This window comes from Gracilinanus agilis, chromosome 1 (genome assembly GCF_016433145.1).
Source record: "Gracilinanus agilis isolate LMUSP501 chromosome 1, AgileGrace, whole genome shotgun sequence".
Lineage (NCBI taxonomy): Eukaryota > Metazoa > Chordata > Mammalia > Didelphimorphia > Didelphidae > Gracilinanus > Gracilinanus agilis.
The window spans coordinates 485282203-485299831 of record NC_058130.1 but is presented as its reverse complement, the minus strand read 5'-3'; the positions used below and the strand labels follow the sequence as shown (position 1 = coordinate 485299831).

At 38.4% G+C, this 17629-nt stretch overlaps 1 protein-coding gene across 5 annotated transcripts in view; it reads right to left on the bottom strand.

Annotated features, from left to right (window-relative positions):
* The window catches only part of TPD52 (tumor protein D52), a 324737-nt gene that overhangs the window by 206029 nt on the left and 101079 nt on the right, over positions 1–17629 (bottom strand). For all 5 annotated transcript variants that reach the window (XM_044665819.1, XM_044665820.1, XM_044665824.1 and 2 more), the window contains exon 2: positions 6499–6614. In XM_044665819.1, the coding sequence (XP_044521754.1) occupies positions 6499–6614 (116 nt within the window). The remainder of the gene's footprint in view (positions 1–6498; positions 6615–17629) is intronic.

Here is a 17629-nt window from a genome sequence, read left to right as displayed (position 1 = left end):
TGGTATAAAAGGAATATAATGGGAAATGATTATAACTTTCTGTGGCCATCTACAAGTGGGAAGAGATATTCTTGGGTGAAGGTTAGAGACCTGGAAAAATGAATGAGTGTTTGTAAAAGTTTTTCTAACTTTTTTCCTACCTTTCCCCACAATAACGAGGTCTCATCTTCTATAGAACCTAAATAATTTGTAGTGAATTTCTGAAGGTGCTAATTTAATCTTTTGATAATTTTTAAATGCCTGAAATTGCTCCTGAAAAATGAATAATAGTCCATCCTCCATTAAACAGAAAAAGAAAAAAGTAGAGTATATGAGGTCAATGTGTAGTTACATGGGAGAAAGCAATTATAATGTTCTGGAGCCCGATGATTCCTCAGATGGTATCAATAAAATGCCTATTTTTCAGCTGGTCCAAATCTCTCCGCTCTTTTCTTACTGGGCATACAACCCAGCAGTCTAGATTTTCCCACTTAAAAGCTCAGAAAACAAAGTTAGACTTAGATTTTTGGTTTATGTCGTGTCACATGACTTAATTCTTATGGATCTAAATTTCTCCAGTTATAAAAATACCAAATCCCTACATGATACTTTATGAAATAACTTGCCTATCATATAAAACCAAGATTAGGTGCAAAGTTAATAAATTTGTTCCTACAAGAAGGCCAAGCAGAATCCCATGAAGCTAGAACACTGGGTAGAATCCAAAAGGTTATATACCATCAATACTTCTTTATCACTTATCTCCTCAGGTAAAAATGGACATTGCCCCATAAGGTTTTAGAAAACCTTGAGTTTTATTCTGGATAACCCAACATTATGTAGGAATTTTCAAAAAGTTCTTAGTATAAAAATTTGTCATTGCTTCAAAGACGGAACATGTTTTTTAAAAAATTAAGGCATGTCTCTATTCATTAAGCTGGAAGTAGCATCATGGGCTACTCATGTTCTCTACCACACTACTACTGTTCAGTTAAGGAACTTTGACTCAATTTGGCTCTATTTCTGAATTGGACCAGCTTGCCCCTTTCAGGTACTTTGGGCACCACCAAAGATCTAAAATAGAAAGGTTTGATATACACCAAAATATTTATAATGGCACTTTTTAGGGTAATAAAAGAGCTGGAGGGGGGGGATAAATGTCTACTGATTGAGGAATGGCTAAAAATATTATAGTGGATGAATAAAATGGAATACTATGGTTGTGTAAGAAATGAAAACTATATTAGAAAACATTAATGCAAAGTGAAGAAAAGCAGGAAAATATCATGCATAATGATTCTAACAATTTGAATGGAATAAATGATCAAAATTTAATGCTGCAAAATTATAATGACTAAGGTTGGCCCTAAAGAAGAAAAATGAAAAGACTTCTTCCCTTACTTCTCTGCCAAGGCGGAGGACTCTAAGTGTTGAACACTGCAAATAAAAAGCCAGACCTTTTTTTTTTTTTTTTGGAAGTTTTCTTGAACTAATTTTTCACCCCCTTCTTTTTAGCTTTTTTACACATAGTGGATTTCTGGGAAGACAAATAGGGGAGTATACACTGGAAAATAAAGGTAATGTGAAACAATATGTCCAAAAAATTTTATTTTAAAAATCATTAGGCAGTAAGGAGACGCTTGAGATTTTTTTAGTTAAGGTGGTGGGAAAGAGAGGAGAAGACACACAGGAGATGTGGTGAAGACTCCGTAAATGATAAGACATTCCATTTGCTGGCTCCATGCATTTTCTCTGGCAGTGTCTCCCGTATATAAGTTTTCTTCCTCCTCATCTCTCAAGTCTTAACTAAAATCCTACCTTCTACAAGAAAACTTTCTCAATCCCCTTTAATGCTAGTTTCCCCTCCAAGATTATTTCCAATTCATCCTGTACATAACTTGTTTGTTGTCTGTATATAACTCTAATGTTGCCCATTAGACTGTGAACTCTGGAAAAAAGGAACTGTCTTTTGTCTTTCTTTGTAAACCTAGTACTTAGCACAGTACCTAGCAGGCAGGAAGTGCTGAATAAATGCTTTTGGACTGATAGATCAACTACATAAAACTGAAAAAGATAAGAAAGTTAAAGATAACTTTAATTTGCATCAAGGATAGGCAAATAATGCCACAGGCAAAAATAATGAAGTTAGAATAATGTTTTTTGTTTGGAGAGAAAGATAAGCTTAGTTTACTTAAAGGTCTTCTAGTCCAACTACTTCATCCTATAGACTGAAGCCCTTAGAGCAGGGGTCAGCAATGTCTGGCTCTTTTGAGGGCCAGATAGGGCTCTTTCTGCAGGAGCCATAAAGTCCATTTTTTTTCAGGCGCTGTTACAGGAGTGCGCACTGTGAGCACTGTACGGCTCTCACATTAAAAAATGTGGCGTTTATGGCTCTCATGGCCAAAAAGGTTGCCGACCCCTGCCTTAGAGGCTGATTTTCCTACAGTCACACAATTAAGTCTCAGAAACATAATTTGAAACCAAATCCTCTGACATCAAAATCAGCATTTTCCCCACTATACCATATTGCCTATTTTTTGTTAAAATTGAGGTGCCTGTGGGACCATCCAGATAATGATATCCTATAGATAGATGGAGGATTCTGTTAAGAGTTCAGAAATGACCAATGCAACTAACAACAATTTGGAAATAGGTCTTGATCAATGACCCATGTTAAAACCAGTGGAAATGTGCGTCGGCCATGGGTGGGGGGAGTGCGGGGGGTGAAGGGGAAAGGAGGAGCATGAATCATGTAACCATGTTAAAAACAAATATTAATAAATGTTTTTTAAAAAGTGCATTAAAGGACTGCCAGAATGGGGGGAAAAAAAAAAAAAGAAATGAGGTGAGAAACATAGATGCAGATTATCATCTACACAGAGGTAGTTAGGTAAAGCCATGTGGGAGTGAATGAAATTACTAAAGGAAAGAATATAAAGAGAAAATACGTCCAAGGACAGGCCTCTGGGGAAAAATTATTTTAAGAGGTAAGGCAGAAGAGTGGCCAGAAAAGGAGCAATTGCAGAAGTAACTGAAAAAGTAGGTGGAGAACCAAAAGAATATTCTGGTTCTGAATCCAAAAAGAGAGGGAAATGTCTGTAGAAGCTACAGAGACCTTGGAGGTTGAGTATTGGAAAAGGCTATTGTAAACCTCTGAGAAAGCAATTTTAAAAGAATGGTGGAAGATCTTCATGAAAACAGAAAGCTGTTGGAAGTGTATAGTTAAGAAGCAGAAGCAGTGGATGTAGAAAACATTTTAAAAGTTTAGCAATGATGGGTAAAAAACCTGGAGCAGTTGCCAGATTGAGTAAAAAGGCAAGAGAATGGGATTTTTTTTCCTTTTAGGAGCAGGGAAAACTGAACATATTGGCAGATATATCACAGGTGGGTTTTCAATTAATTTTAGCAGGTTCTTACCTTGTCCATCATCTTGACTGTCACCACATCCATGCCATATAAGTATAAAACTGGGGCAGTATTATTTATTTTAAATTTATATATTTTATTTCTTTTCTAATTATCTGTAAAAACAGTCTTTGCCACTCATTTGGAAAATTTTGAGTACCAAATTCTCCCCCTCCCACCATTCTTTTAAAAAGATTCCTCACTGTGCCTTTGCAAGCTACAGGGTTGAGAGAGAGAGCTGCCTTTTTTCACTTGTATATGGTAAGGAATCGATTGATTTCCATATAGCTGGGTTTCTTGACAGATAGCATTTTATGAAAAAAGGAACTTTTTCTGTTATCTAGTTTAAACTTATTATGCTGTCTTTTACATCTGAGATGTACCTACTAATGTGTTCATTAGGTAGGCACACTGGCACATACTGGGGAAACATTGTCATTGGTCCTTCCTTTTTTGGAGAGTAACACTGATGGGAAAGCTCCCTTAAGGTATACCCACATACCTACCAAACTCTACGGATGCCTTTGAAGGAGAGAGAAAGGAAGTGAAATGAGACTGAAGATACATGAAAGCAGGGATGACAGGTGGCAGGTCTTGGAAGAAGCAAGAAGAAATGAGATCAAGGAGAGAGTGAGGGATGATACTAAAAAAGTTGCTGAATGGATGAGAGAAACTCTCAATAGGCTCAATCTTTCCAGTGAATTAGGAGGCTAGATCATGTGCCAAAATGATGGTGGGTCAAGATATTGCTGTGAGCAGAAAATGAGAGAGAAGATTTGGAATGTTTTCTGTGGAAGGCAAGACAGGAAATCAATAAGGTAAATAAGAGAATTGCTGAGCAACAAGTACTACCGTGTAGCATATTGTATACCTACTGTGTACTGTAAGTTTGTAAATGGTGAAAATATTTCAATTCCTTTCTGGTATGCACAAAAAACTTTGTAAAGCAAAAAAAAATTATAAACAAATACAAAGTTTAAAAAGGCTTTAAAAATATGTTTAAAGGAGAATAACATGTTATCTGTATTAAATTCTTAATATTTTTAAACTTTGAGTCACCTAGTAGACCTCACCAACAATGTGTCTTTCCTTGCTTGAAAGTGATAAAATGAAATTTGGGGATTTGAAGAGAATAGTCAGTGACCTAGATATATCAATCTGTTCTCTGGTTTGACCTGGTTGTGATCTTTTTCTTACCTCCCACAGATTTCACACACTTTATCATATCTACTGTGAGTTTTTTATTTTTTTTAATCTTTAGTAATGTTTTTCCCCCAAAATATATGTGAAAATAATTTTCGCATTCATTTTCTAACATTTTTGAGTTCCAGATTTTCCTCCTTTTCCTTCCCTGCTCCCTGAGACAGTAAACAATTTGATATAGGTCATACATGTGCTATCATACAAAACAAATTTTTACATTCTTCATGTTGTGGGAAAAGACACATATGAAAAACTGGAAGAAAATAAGGTGGAAAATGGCATGCTTCTCTTCAAACTACACGAGGATTTCATCAACTCTTTTTCTGGGGCACAGGGCATTTTTTCATCATGAGTCTTTTGGGATTGTCTTAGATCACTGTATTGCTGAGAACAGCCAAGTTACTGGGAGATTTTAAATGGCAAAGTTGACTAAGTTCTTTTTTCCAGATTCAAGTGATAGAATAGTGCTTCCAAAGGACAGGCACTAGCATTTTCCTTAGGAAAACATCTAAAAGATTTAAAATATTACAAGGTGGCAGTCTAAAGGAACAAAGACAATGTTTCTAAAATATTCCATCCAAAAAGTTGTATTAAGTGGACATGCATGAACTTTCTCACTATGAGGCATTGTTAAACACTGTTGCCCTTGTCTGGAATGTCTCATCTCACCTCCTCTCTATATTTCTCAGAAACTCCAACCCATCCTCCAAAGTTTGTCTGTTATCTACTCTAGGGGGTCTTCTCTGATCATGCCTGGCAGGAACTGATCTGTGGGTATTCGTATGCATGCAAACAAACATACCCACACATCTCTGCAAATGTCTACACGTGACTCAGAGTCTGCGTGCATCAAATAACTCTGCATGTCTGTCTGTCTTTCTATACATCTGTCTTGCCATGTGTGTCTGCATGTAGACATATGTAAGATAGAGATCTCTCTGCATGTCTTTCTCTTCTCTTGACTGTTTTGTCTCTATTTCCGTATTTCTGTGTCTCTGTGTGTCTGTCAGTGTATTTTGTCTGTATGTCTTTCTAAGAGTCTATCTGTGTGAGGACACCTTCTCTCTTCTCCGTTCTCCTCCCTCTCTCTCTTTTCCTCTCTCTCTCTCCCCCACTCAGTCACTTTGTCTCTCTGTCTTCCCCCTCCCATCTATCTCTTTCTCCCTCCCTTCCTTCCTTATGCCTCTCTTCTAAAATACCATAATACTATGTGTATCTCTACTGTGACATTTCACATTCTACCTTGGATGGTGGTTACTGGTGAACATATGTTACCTTACCTAGACTTTAAAGTCTATGAGGGCAGATTCTATGTTGTATGTATCTCTATATCCTTCAGAGATATACCTCGAATATAATAGGTGCTCAATAAATATTTGATAAGTGAATTAATATGTACATAAACTACTAACAGGTGCAGGCATTTTTTTAAAAATCTGTGCTAGATTCTAAAAATAATTTACCTTGTATCTAATTTAATTAAATTATATTTCATGTCACCTCATCTTCTTGTTAGGCCAGTGGTAAGTATTGCCTTTTTAAAAGCAGAAAAAGGGCAGCTGGGCGGCTCAGTGGACTGTGAGTCAGCCCTTGAGATGGAGGTCCTGGGTTCAAATTTGGCCTCATATACATCCTAGTTTTGTGATCTTTGGCAAGTCACTTAACCCCCTTTGTCTTTATCTCTCTTTTGCCCTAGAACCAATATAGAATATATTGATTCTAAGATGAAAGGTAAGGATTTTTTAAAAGCATAAAAGGTATCCACCTCTGCCAAGAATAGACCTTGTTTAACTTATCCCTAGAGGTTGATCTCTCCTAGTTTGGTCAAATTTCAGTTCATGAGAGAAACCATTACACATTATTCCTGCTGGCTATGCAAACAAGAACATAGCCAGAATGATGGTTCTTTACCTTTGCAAGTTCCTTTCTTAGCTCTTCCTGTTCTTCTTCTGACAGGGTCTCTGTAGCACTGATGGTAGCAGCAGCATCTTCCCCTTCTTCTGGTACTTGGTCCGTTTTCAGTAGACCTTAATAGGGGTTAAAAAAGAATTGTAAAGACCAGGTTTGTAAAACTGAGCCATTTAGAAGTAAAAATTGTGCTACTAGGCTCCTGAACTGTAAGCAAAAGGACCAAAATAAAGGCAGCCAGATTAGGAAGTTGCTCCCTCTCCATTTAGTACCAGCACACCAGCAAATAAGCCCCTCAACCCATAATAAAACTTTCCTGATGCTCAGGAGACCTGCTTTCTATCAAGAAAGATAAGACGGACAAGCACTAAAACTACATCCTGGGCAAACAGCATGAAAGTTGTCCTCACAGCTACAGGAGACTGAGACTCCAGGATAGCAAATCTAATAGAGAACTATGTCAGGATACTATTAAGGTCATTGTTGGGAAGGCTGTTCATCCCCAATGAAGTGGGTGATCAACTTATCTTGGCCATTGCTTGGCATTGTGGCAAAGTAATCTCCCCTCTGAAAGCTTTTAACAGACTTAGATGACTACTAAATACAAACAGCATAATAACATTAACAATTCTCAGAGAACAAAATGTATACAACAGCATTGCCAGAATGTAGGACCTAGACATTAAATGGTATGACAGAACATGGGAGGTGTAAAAACTAACTTTAGCAAAAAATTATCAGGAAAGGATTCCTTGGGAAGAAGGCATGGAGCTAAGCTTTGACGATTAGGTGGTATTAGAATAAGCAATTATCTTCTGTACTTAAAAAAATAAAGCTATAATTCAAGATGAAGTACAGTGCAAAGGAAAGACTCTTGACTTTGAAGATAGAGAACCTGGCTTCCTATTCCCGCTCTCCTGGTTACTACTTGAGTCGCTGTAATTTAACTTTCTTGGGCCTCAGTGTCATTATTTGAAGGAGTTGGAACAGATAATTATTTAAGGTCCATTCCCCCTCCACAAAAATGATAAATTTCTTCTTCTGGGTAACTGAATTCCTTTATATGTTTCTTCATTGGTCCTTATTTTACATTGATGGCTCTTCTGTGTTTTCTAAGGGGGTTTTACCCAGAATCAGACATAAAGCTATCCCAGAAAGCAGTTGAACTAGACAGTTTTTATATATTACACTTATTAATATAGATTTTTTTGCTGAAGGGGAAACAATGTTAGATTACTGATGCTATGAATTCCCTTTAGTTATCAAGGTAAACAGAGGATTTATAGATGCTACAAAGAATACAGAGACAGAAATGTCAATAATTTGACTCATCACACTGAAAGAAATAAAAAGAACTGGGCCAATATCCTGAGGCAAAGATCTGACTTTACTTTGTGGGCACAAAATCTAGAAGTCAGGGGTCTGCAGTTCCACCCAGTCTATGTGGCATGAGATCTCTGATGTCCAGGAAGGCTTTGGACAATTACTCAACAGACGCTAAAATACGATCTGGTGTTCAGAACATGTTCAGAATAGGGGGTCTTGAACAGGTTGATGACATGGCCTTCTTTGCTAATAGATTCCAGAAATAGGGGTTATAACTGGGGCATCCCTACTTTTTCCTTTCCCTTCTTAGGTCACTTGGCAAGACTTGACACTGCAAGACTAAGCTAGGAGTCCAGTTTTCTCATTCATGCCACATCCTCTAGAGCAGGGGTCGGCAACCTTTTTGGCCGTGAGAGCCATAAATGCCAGTGCGTGCTCCTGTAACAGTGCATGCTCCTATAACAGCACCTGAAAAAAAATTGACTTTATGGCTCCTGCAGAAAGAGCCATATCTGGCCCTCAAAAGAGTCAGATATGGCTCAAAAGCCATACGTTGCCGACCCCTGCTATAGAGCATCTGGAAAGTAAAGGGGAAATGTTCAGGCACTTTCATCACTGCAGAGGCTCTTAATGTTATTTCTATTACTGCTGTATTTAATTTAAATCACACAATTACAGTTTTCCAAACTATTACAGAAGTATATATTATAGAGGAATTTTTATAAGTGATTAAAACCTACTTAATTAAATTTCTTCTTACACCACCAAGAATGAACCCCAGATTGTTTGAACAAGGTCTAAAATATAAAACTTGGCAATGACAGGCTCTGTCTTTTCCATATTAACCATGAGGTGGCAGCAAATCACCAAAAATATCATCATTTAAAGGGCAGGCAGAAGTGGAAAAACAGCTCAAACATTCAAATAAAATCTGAAAGACCACCCAGGCTAAAAAGAAGTCACACAGGACACAGGGTATCATTCAGCAATGTACACAGGCAAAAGGAGATGCCAGGCACTCAGTGCCTTTGGAATATCCAGAGACATAAAAACCTGAGGCAAGTACCTGGAAGTACCACAAACCACATGCTGGGCAAGCAGCATGAAAGGTGCCCTCACAGCGAAGAAGGAGACTGAGACCCCAGAATACCAAATTTAACAGGGAAAGACGTCAGGATACTATTAAGGTCACTGTTGGGGAGGCTGCTCATCCCCAAAGAAGTGAATGATCACCTTATGTTGCCCCCAACTTCTCTATTGTATGATTTTTTGACTGGTAAATGAGATTCGTGAACTCCAAATACAATCTTACACTATCTAACCTCATTATCCATTATTCTCTTTTCCCCACATTCTATGGCCCAGTCAAACTGGCCATATCCATGTCCTTCACACACAAGGCTCTACCTCCCACCCCCACTCATGGAATCTCTCACCTTTTTCAAGTCACACCTCAGTTACTACATGACAGATATAAGAAGCCATTTCCTAATCGCCCACAACAGCTAGCACCCTTTCTCCTAAAACTTCTTTGTGACTGTTTTATATTTATTTGGTATACACATATGAATTATCCCAATAGAATGTAAGCACCCAGAAACCAAGAACTGTTTCATCTTTTGTCTTTGTATCCCTAGCAAATAGCACAACACCTGGACCTTAGAAGAAGCTTAATAAATGCTTACTGATTCCTTACTGATATCTTAATAACCAGGAACCAAAGTCAGTTGTTTCTTCACACTTGGAATCCAAAGAGATGTCAAAAGTGAGATGAGAGGCAGCATGAGGCAATATGTAAAGTTTTAGCCTAGGAGTCTGAAAGACCTAAGCTCAAATCCCACCTATGACATTTAGTATTTATATAAATAATGATAAAGGTCACATGATCTATTAATAATGCAAATATAATATATTATGTTAGATAACTTCTGAGCCTCAGTTTCCCCATTTGCCAAATTGGGAAAATAATACCTAGCATACTTACCATGTAAGGCTGTTGAAGAATAATCTGTGCATTTACCTGTTTTTTTTATATTATTTTTTATCATCATCATCATCATCATCAAAGAACCCTGATTACAGTGGTACCCTGACATACGAGTTTAATTTGTTCCATGGCCAAGCTTGTAACTCAGTTTGCTTGTATGTCAAATCGAACTTCCCCATTTAAATGAATGGAAATGCAATTAATCTGTTCTGGCCCTCCCCCCCAAAACCACACAAATTTTTGTTTTATATGCTTTTAAATACAAAAATGTACTGCACAAATAACAAATAAATATACTTATAGATAATAAGAAAGAATAAAGAAATAAACTTGCTTATGAAATGTTATTTACCTTCAAAGTCAGGTGAAGATGCTGGGGGAGAAGATTTTCATTTCGTATGTTATCGCTTAAACATAACTTACTCTCTACACAAGATAATGTGTGAAACAAGTGTCGTTACACAGCTCCAATGCACAACCTGTTACAACTTTTTCTGGTTGTGTCTTTTTAATAAACTGTTTAATTTTTTCCCCAAATCCTCAACATTTCCTTAACCTCGCTTGTAAAGTTTACCTCATCCACCTAGGACTCCTCTCCACTAATTTCCTGCAAAACTTCCTTATGCTGCTGCTGCTACTCCTTCAATTCCTCCATTATCAGGATCCATGGTTAGAAGTTAAGAAATTTTCCCGAAAAATTGATAATAAAGACAAAAATAAAGAAGAAAGCAAAAGCAATACAATATAGATGCTCGCATGGCCAGATAAACACTGAACTAAATAGGCAGCCTCCTATAACTTGTGAAACAAAATTTGGCAGGCTATCTAATGGAGGGTAGCAGAAACTTGTGATGCAAATATCTGCTCATGACTTAAAGCAAAAAATCCTGATTGTGACTGCTCATATCTCAAATTCCTTGTGACTTAAGGTGCTCATGAATCAAGGTACCACTGTGTTGGTAGCTGAGGTACAGTAGAAATACTTAGAATAAATAGATGTTTTGGGGGGTTAAGACACACAAAGGAGGAGGGGAGCCCAGAGGAACCTGTTAGGTCATCATATCAACCAAGAGAAAAAGAAAACCTTTTGTAAGATTTAAATTAATATCCAATAACTCCAAATATTAATTTTATAAAGTTTATTAATAATCACTTGAAGAAGGAATAAAAGGGAAATAGAAACATAAAAACCTAATTATCTAACAAAAATAAGACCATGTAAGTAAGTTCTTCTGCCTGCCCAAAGCCCACTTCCACGGGGGGGGGGGGAACGGAACGGACATGAGAAGGAACATGGGAAGCTGGGATTTAGAGTCTTGGGAGAAAAATCCAATTATACAATCCACCCCCCTGTGATTCTACTGGAAAATAAGGATATAGAAATCTCCCAGATTTGCATGCCTAGTTTCCCCAATGGATTAGTATACATAGCCAACTTATATCTCTAAAGTAGAGGGGTACATACAATATTGCAGTTTCAAAGGGGAAATTGCAATAATTTGGGGATAAGAGGGAAATAAAAGAAAAAGAGAACAAAAACCAATGATAGCTAGGTGCATTGACAAAAAGCCAGTGAGGGAACAGTCCTCTTTGGCATAAGAGTATACATTCAAAATAAATGTGTTCAACTCCTCCACAGTTCAATTTCACTACACCCCAAAAGTTAATTCTGGATCTTTTGGTGTGGTGTATGGTTTCTACAGGCTTCTTTATGGTGCCTTCTCCAAAAAGTTCACTTTCTTGATTCAGGGAGGTAGCAAGTTTCTTAACCTAAAATTACTCTCAAACAAGAAAAAATTTTATAAATTTAGAATTTTATGATAATTATACACTTTGAAGAATCATGATAGGGCAAGAGGAACTCTAGGGATAACCTAATCCAATTCCTTCAATTTAGAGGATGCAACTGAGGCACTAGAGAGAAGAAGCCATCTGTTCAGGGTCACAAAGGAAAGTTAGCTTAATCCTCCATGAAATTGAGGCTGAGCTAAGATTAGAACCCATTCTGCCAAATAAAGTCAAGATTTATTGTTAGTGTGAGGACTTAAACCTAGACTTCCTGACTTCTAGTCTTTCTACAAGGTTGTAGGAATTTAGCCTTCCTTACAGGCACTGACCTTTCCAAAGCACCAGCCCTTACTCTCATAACCCAGGATGAATTACTGAGCAGGTGAGTGGGCTCCCACAGCCTTTCAGGTACACTGTGGACTCAATTTCCTCCCATTCCTGGGGTCAGAAAAGTTTAAGACAAACAACAGCAGCAGCTAGCCTTCAAATGGCACTTCACTGTCTACAAAGCACTCTGACATGAATTCTCTCATCTGACAAAAGCATGGGAGAACAAAACTTTATGAAAAATAAAAAGTCCCCAGAAAGGGGGATGCAAAAGTGTCATCATCCCCCCCCAAAGGTAAATTTTCCAGTAGAGCCTAAGGCTCTCTCCCTTTCACTGTCTTTCTCAAAGAACTGCTTCTTAAAGGGAAAATTCACTTTTCAGACTAATTCCAGGGCTCTAATCACAGAAGAAACACTAATGGGTCATGGCTATTGGTGCTGAAGGGGCTATCTCACAGGACCCTTCCCCAACCCTAGGTAGCCAAGGCACCTCTGCCTTCTCTCCCATCCCCTTACCCAAGGAACTCTAACTCCAAAAGCAGCAGTGCTGGAAATGTTGTACTCTCCCAATGGGACCTCCTCCCAGCCCACTCTCAGCATCCTGCAATTGCTTCCTCTCTGATTCCTTCCTAGGGGGATACAAGAGCTTCAGGAGACCTTTAAAAGCCCAGGACAAAGCTTTTGACTGCCCCTCTACCCTAGTTTTTATTCTAGGGACAACCAAAAGCCAATTAAAATGAAGGTTCTCCCTTATAAACTAAAACAAAAGGATCAGAAGTAACATCAAAGTTAACTAATACTTTCTAAACATAGCTCTGGAACTTTCTTTTTCTCCTTTTTCTCCTTTTTGAAGATTTTTATCTCTATAGGATATGAACCCCCTCCCCAAAAAAAAGTAGCCATTGTTTTTTGAAGGGAGCCAAGTGGTACAGTAGAGAGTACTGGGCTTAGAATCAGGAAGATTCATCTACATAAGTTCAAATCTGGCCTCAGAGACTTACTTGCTGTGTGACCCTGGGCAAGTCATTTAACCCTGTTGGCCTCAGATTCTCATCTATAAAATAAGCTGGAGAAAGAATGGCAAACCCCTCTAATGTCTTTTCCAAGAAAAGCCCAAAATGGGGTCATGGAGAATTAGACATGATGGAAAATAACTAAACAACAACAAAATTTATTTGAACAATCCTTGATCAAACTTAGATAACCAGGTTGACTTCTGGGTTAAGATGGTGGCAGAGTAGAGGCAGGGGACTTTCTCTCCTTACCAACCAATATAGAGTACCTCCAAAGGACAAAAAAAAAAACAAATCCAGATGAAAGAAAGGACCCCACAATAGGGAACAATATCAAAGGTACATGGGATTTGGGCACTTCCACACTATAAGGGGGGGGAATAGCTCCCATCAAAATGCAAGCGTATAACCCCCTCCCCCACCCCACCCACAGTAACAGAGTCAGAGGCTGTGTTCCAGAGTTAAAGCAAGTGGGGGCAAAAAATCTAGCCCCTGGGAAGCTAGCTGGCACTACTAGGAGCTTGCCCCTGAGAGCAGCAAGACCTGAGATCTCAGGTGGCTCAACATCAGGAAAACCATTCACATAATTGACCATATAAACAAGCAAACCAAGAAAAACCACATGATTATCTCAATAGATGCTGAAAAAGCCTTTGACAAAATACAGCATCCATTCCTACTGAAAACACTAGAAAGTATAGCAATAGAAGGACCTTTCCTAAAAATAATAAACAGTATATACCTAAAACCATCAGTAAGCATCATATGCAATGGGGACAAATTAGAAGCCTTCCCAATAAGATCAGGAGTAAAACAAGGATGCCCATTGTCACCTCTATTATTTAACATAGTACTAGAAACACTAGCAGTAGCAATTAGAGAAGAAAAAGAAATTGAAGGTATCAAAATAGGCAATGAGGAGATTAAGCTATCACTCTTTGCAGATGATATGATGGTATACTTAAAAAATCCTAGAGAATCAACTAAAAAGCTAATAGAAATAATCAACAACTTTAGCAAAGTTGCAGAATACAAAATAAATGTACATAAATCATCAGCATTTCTATATATTTCCAACACATCACAGCAGCAAGAGGTAGAAAGAGAAATACCATTTAAAATCACCCTAGACAATATGAAATACTTAGGAATCTATCTACCAAAACAAACACAGGAATTATACGAAAACAACTATAAAACACTTTCCAAACAATTAAAACTAGATCTAAACAATTGGAAAAATATTGACTGCTCATAGGTAGGACAAGCTAACATAATAAAAATGACCATTCTACCCAAATTAATTTACCTATTTAGTGCCATACCTATCAAACTACCAAAAAAGTTTTTTACTGAATTAGAAAAAACTGTAACAAAGTTCATTTGGAAAAACAAAAGATCAAGAATATCAAGGGAAATAGTGAAAAAAAACGTGAAGGCAGGTGGCTTAGCAGTACCAGATATTAAACTATACTATAAAGCAGCAGTCATCAAAACAATATGGTACTGGCTAAGAGACAGAAGGGAGGATCAGTGGAATAGACTTGGGGTGATGTCAGCAAGACTGTCTATGATAAACCCAAAGAGCCCAACTTTGGAGACAAAAAATCCACTATTTGACAAAAACTGTTGGGAAAATTGGAAAACAATATGGGAGAGATTAGGTTTAGATCAACATCTCCCACCCTACACCAAGATAAATTCAGAATGGGTGAATTACTTGAATATAAAGAAGGAAACTATAAGAAAATTAGGTGAACATAGAATAGTATACCTGTCAGATCTATGGGAAAGGGAAAAATTTAAAACCAAGCAAGAATTAGAAAAAATTACAAAATGTAAAATAAATAATTTTGATTACACAATTAAAAAGTTTTTGTACAAACAAAAACAATGCAACCAAAATAAGAAGAGAAACAACAAACTGGGAAAAAATCTTTATAACAAAAAATTCTGACAGAGGTCTAATTACTCAAATATACAAGGAACTAAATCAACTGTATAAAAAATCAAGCCATTCCCCAATTGATAAATGAGCAAGGGACATGAATAGGCAATTTTCAGATAAAGAAATCAAAACTATCAATAAGCACATGAGAAAGTGTCCTAAATCTCTAATAATTAGAGAAATGCAAATCAAAACAATTCTGAGGTATTACCTCACACCTAGCAGATTGGCTAAAATGATAGAAGGGGAGAGTAATGAATGTTGGAGGGGATGTGGCAAAATTGGGACATTAATGCATTGCTGGTGGAGTTGTGAACTGATCCAAACATTCTGGATGGTAATTTGGAATTTGCCCAAAGAGCACTAAAAGACTGCCTGCCCTTCGATCCAGCATAGCATTGCTGGGTTTGTACCCCAAAGAGATCATAGATAAACAGGCTTGTACAAAAATATTTATAGCTGTGCTTTTTGTGGTGGCAAAAAACTGGAAAAACGAAAGGATGCCCTTCAATTGGGAAATGGTTGAACAAATTGTGGTATATGCTGGTGATGGAATCTACTCTGTTCAAAGGAATAATAAACTGGAGGAATTCCATGTGAACTGGAAAGACCTCCAGGAACTGATGCAGAGCGAAAGGAGCAGAGCCAGAAGAACATTGTACACAGAGACTGATATACTATGGTAAAATCGAATGTAATGGACTTCTGTACCAGCAGCAATGCAATGACCCAGGACAGCTCTGAGGGATTTATGGTAAAGAACGCTACCCACATTCAGAGGAAGGACTGCAGGAGTGGAAACACAGAAGAAAAACAACCGCTTGAACACATGGGTTGATGCAGATATGGTTGGGGATGTGACACTAAACCACCACACCAATGCAACTATCAATAATATGTAAATAAGGGGGCAGCTGGGTAGCTCAGTGGATTGAGAGCCAGGCCTAGAGACAGGAGGTCCTAGGTTCAAATCCGGCCTCAGACACTTCCCAGCTATGTGACCCTGGGCAAGTCACTTGATCCCCATTGCCTACCCTTACCAATCTTCCACCTATAAGTCAATACAAAGAAGTTAAGGGTTTAAAAAATAATAATAATAATATGTAAATAAGTCTTGATTAATCACACATGTTAAAACCAGTGGAAATGCGCATTGGCTATGGGAGAGGGTGAAGGGGGGTGAAGGGGAAAGTAAAAACAAGAATCATGTAACCATGGAAATTTTTTCTAAAAAAACTTAGATATCCAACTAGGTGGCACAGTGGACAAAGCAAAAGCCCCGAAGTCAGAAAGACCTGAATTCAAATCAGACCTCAGACGTGTAGTACTACTTCTGTGACCCTGAGTAAGTCATTTAACCTCTGTTTGCTTCAGTTTTCTTATTTATAAAGGGAGGATAATAACAGCACCTACCTCTCTACCCTCTAAGATGTTGTGAGGATTGAACATGATATTTGCTTCTTTGTTTTTTTTTTTAAACCTCACCTTACATCTTAGAATCAATATTGTGTATTGAGGCAGAAGACTGGTACAGGCTAGTCAATAAGGGCTCAGTGATTTGCTCAGAATCACTCAGCTAGGAAGTGTCTGAGACCAGATTTGAACCCAGGACCTCCCATCTCTGGGCCTAGCCCTCAAACCACTAAGTCACCCAACTGCCTCCTCAAATATGATATTTAGCACAATGCCTGGCACATAACAGGTGCTACAAAAATGCTAGCTATTATTATTATTACTCAACCCAGCATGGCAGCTTCTTCATTGGTTCATACCAGGAAGCCAGGCAGCTTTGCCTTCTCAAGCCAGTCCCCCTCAGAGTGTAAAGTCAGAAGACAGGAACAAGGACAAGGATTCACAAACCAAAGAAGTAAAAGAGAAATGTAAGGAGACGCTGGCCTAATCTTTGTTATTTTTGGAAGCTACATTTCCTGGAAGCCAGTGCAGAAATGATGGATGCTTGGCTCAAAGGAAAAAGGATCTCCAAGAGGGTAGAGCCATGGTCTGGGAGGGAGGAGAGTGAGATGCAGAGGCTCCAAGATCCTGGGTGTGGGGGTTGTGCTAGGACACCACAGCTCTCTCTAGAACCCTCTCCGGCTTTGGCCATCAATGCCCTAGCCCTCAACCAGGTCAAAAAACCCCAGGGCAGCCAATGATCCTGCTGGGGATGCCCACTTAACACCCTGGCGTCAAAAATTGGCATATTTTCCTTCCTCTTCATTGTACAGAATAAAATAAACCCGCTGGAGCCCAGACTGACATTCCCCCAAGATGTAGATGTAGCTGGGAGAACTGGTGGGGTGTGAGCTGGGTGATCCCTTTAACTCCTAGTTATTCTCCCTGTGTTCTCTCATAGCCTGGGGGCAGCTAGATGGCTCAGTGGATGGATATTCGGGCCTAAAGATGAGAGGTCCTGGGTTCAAATCTGGTCTTAGGCACTTCCTAGCTGTGTGACCCTGGGCAAGTCACTTAACCCCCACTGCCTAGCCCTTTCAACTTTTCTGCCTTGGAACCAATACACAGTATTGATTCTAAGATGGAAGGGGGGTGGGGAATGAATCCCATAAACACAGAAAAATAGTTAGCAACAAAAAAGGTTTTAAAAAATAAATTATATAGGAAAGCAAGAAAGCAAGGAAGGAAGAAAGGGAGAAAGGGAGGAAAAGGGGAAGAGAAGAAGAGAGGAAATGGGAAAGTGGGAAAGAACGGAGAAAGAGGGAAGGAAAGGAACGGAAGGAAGGAAGGAAG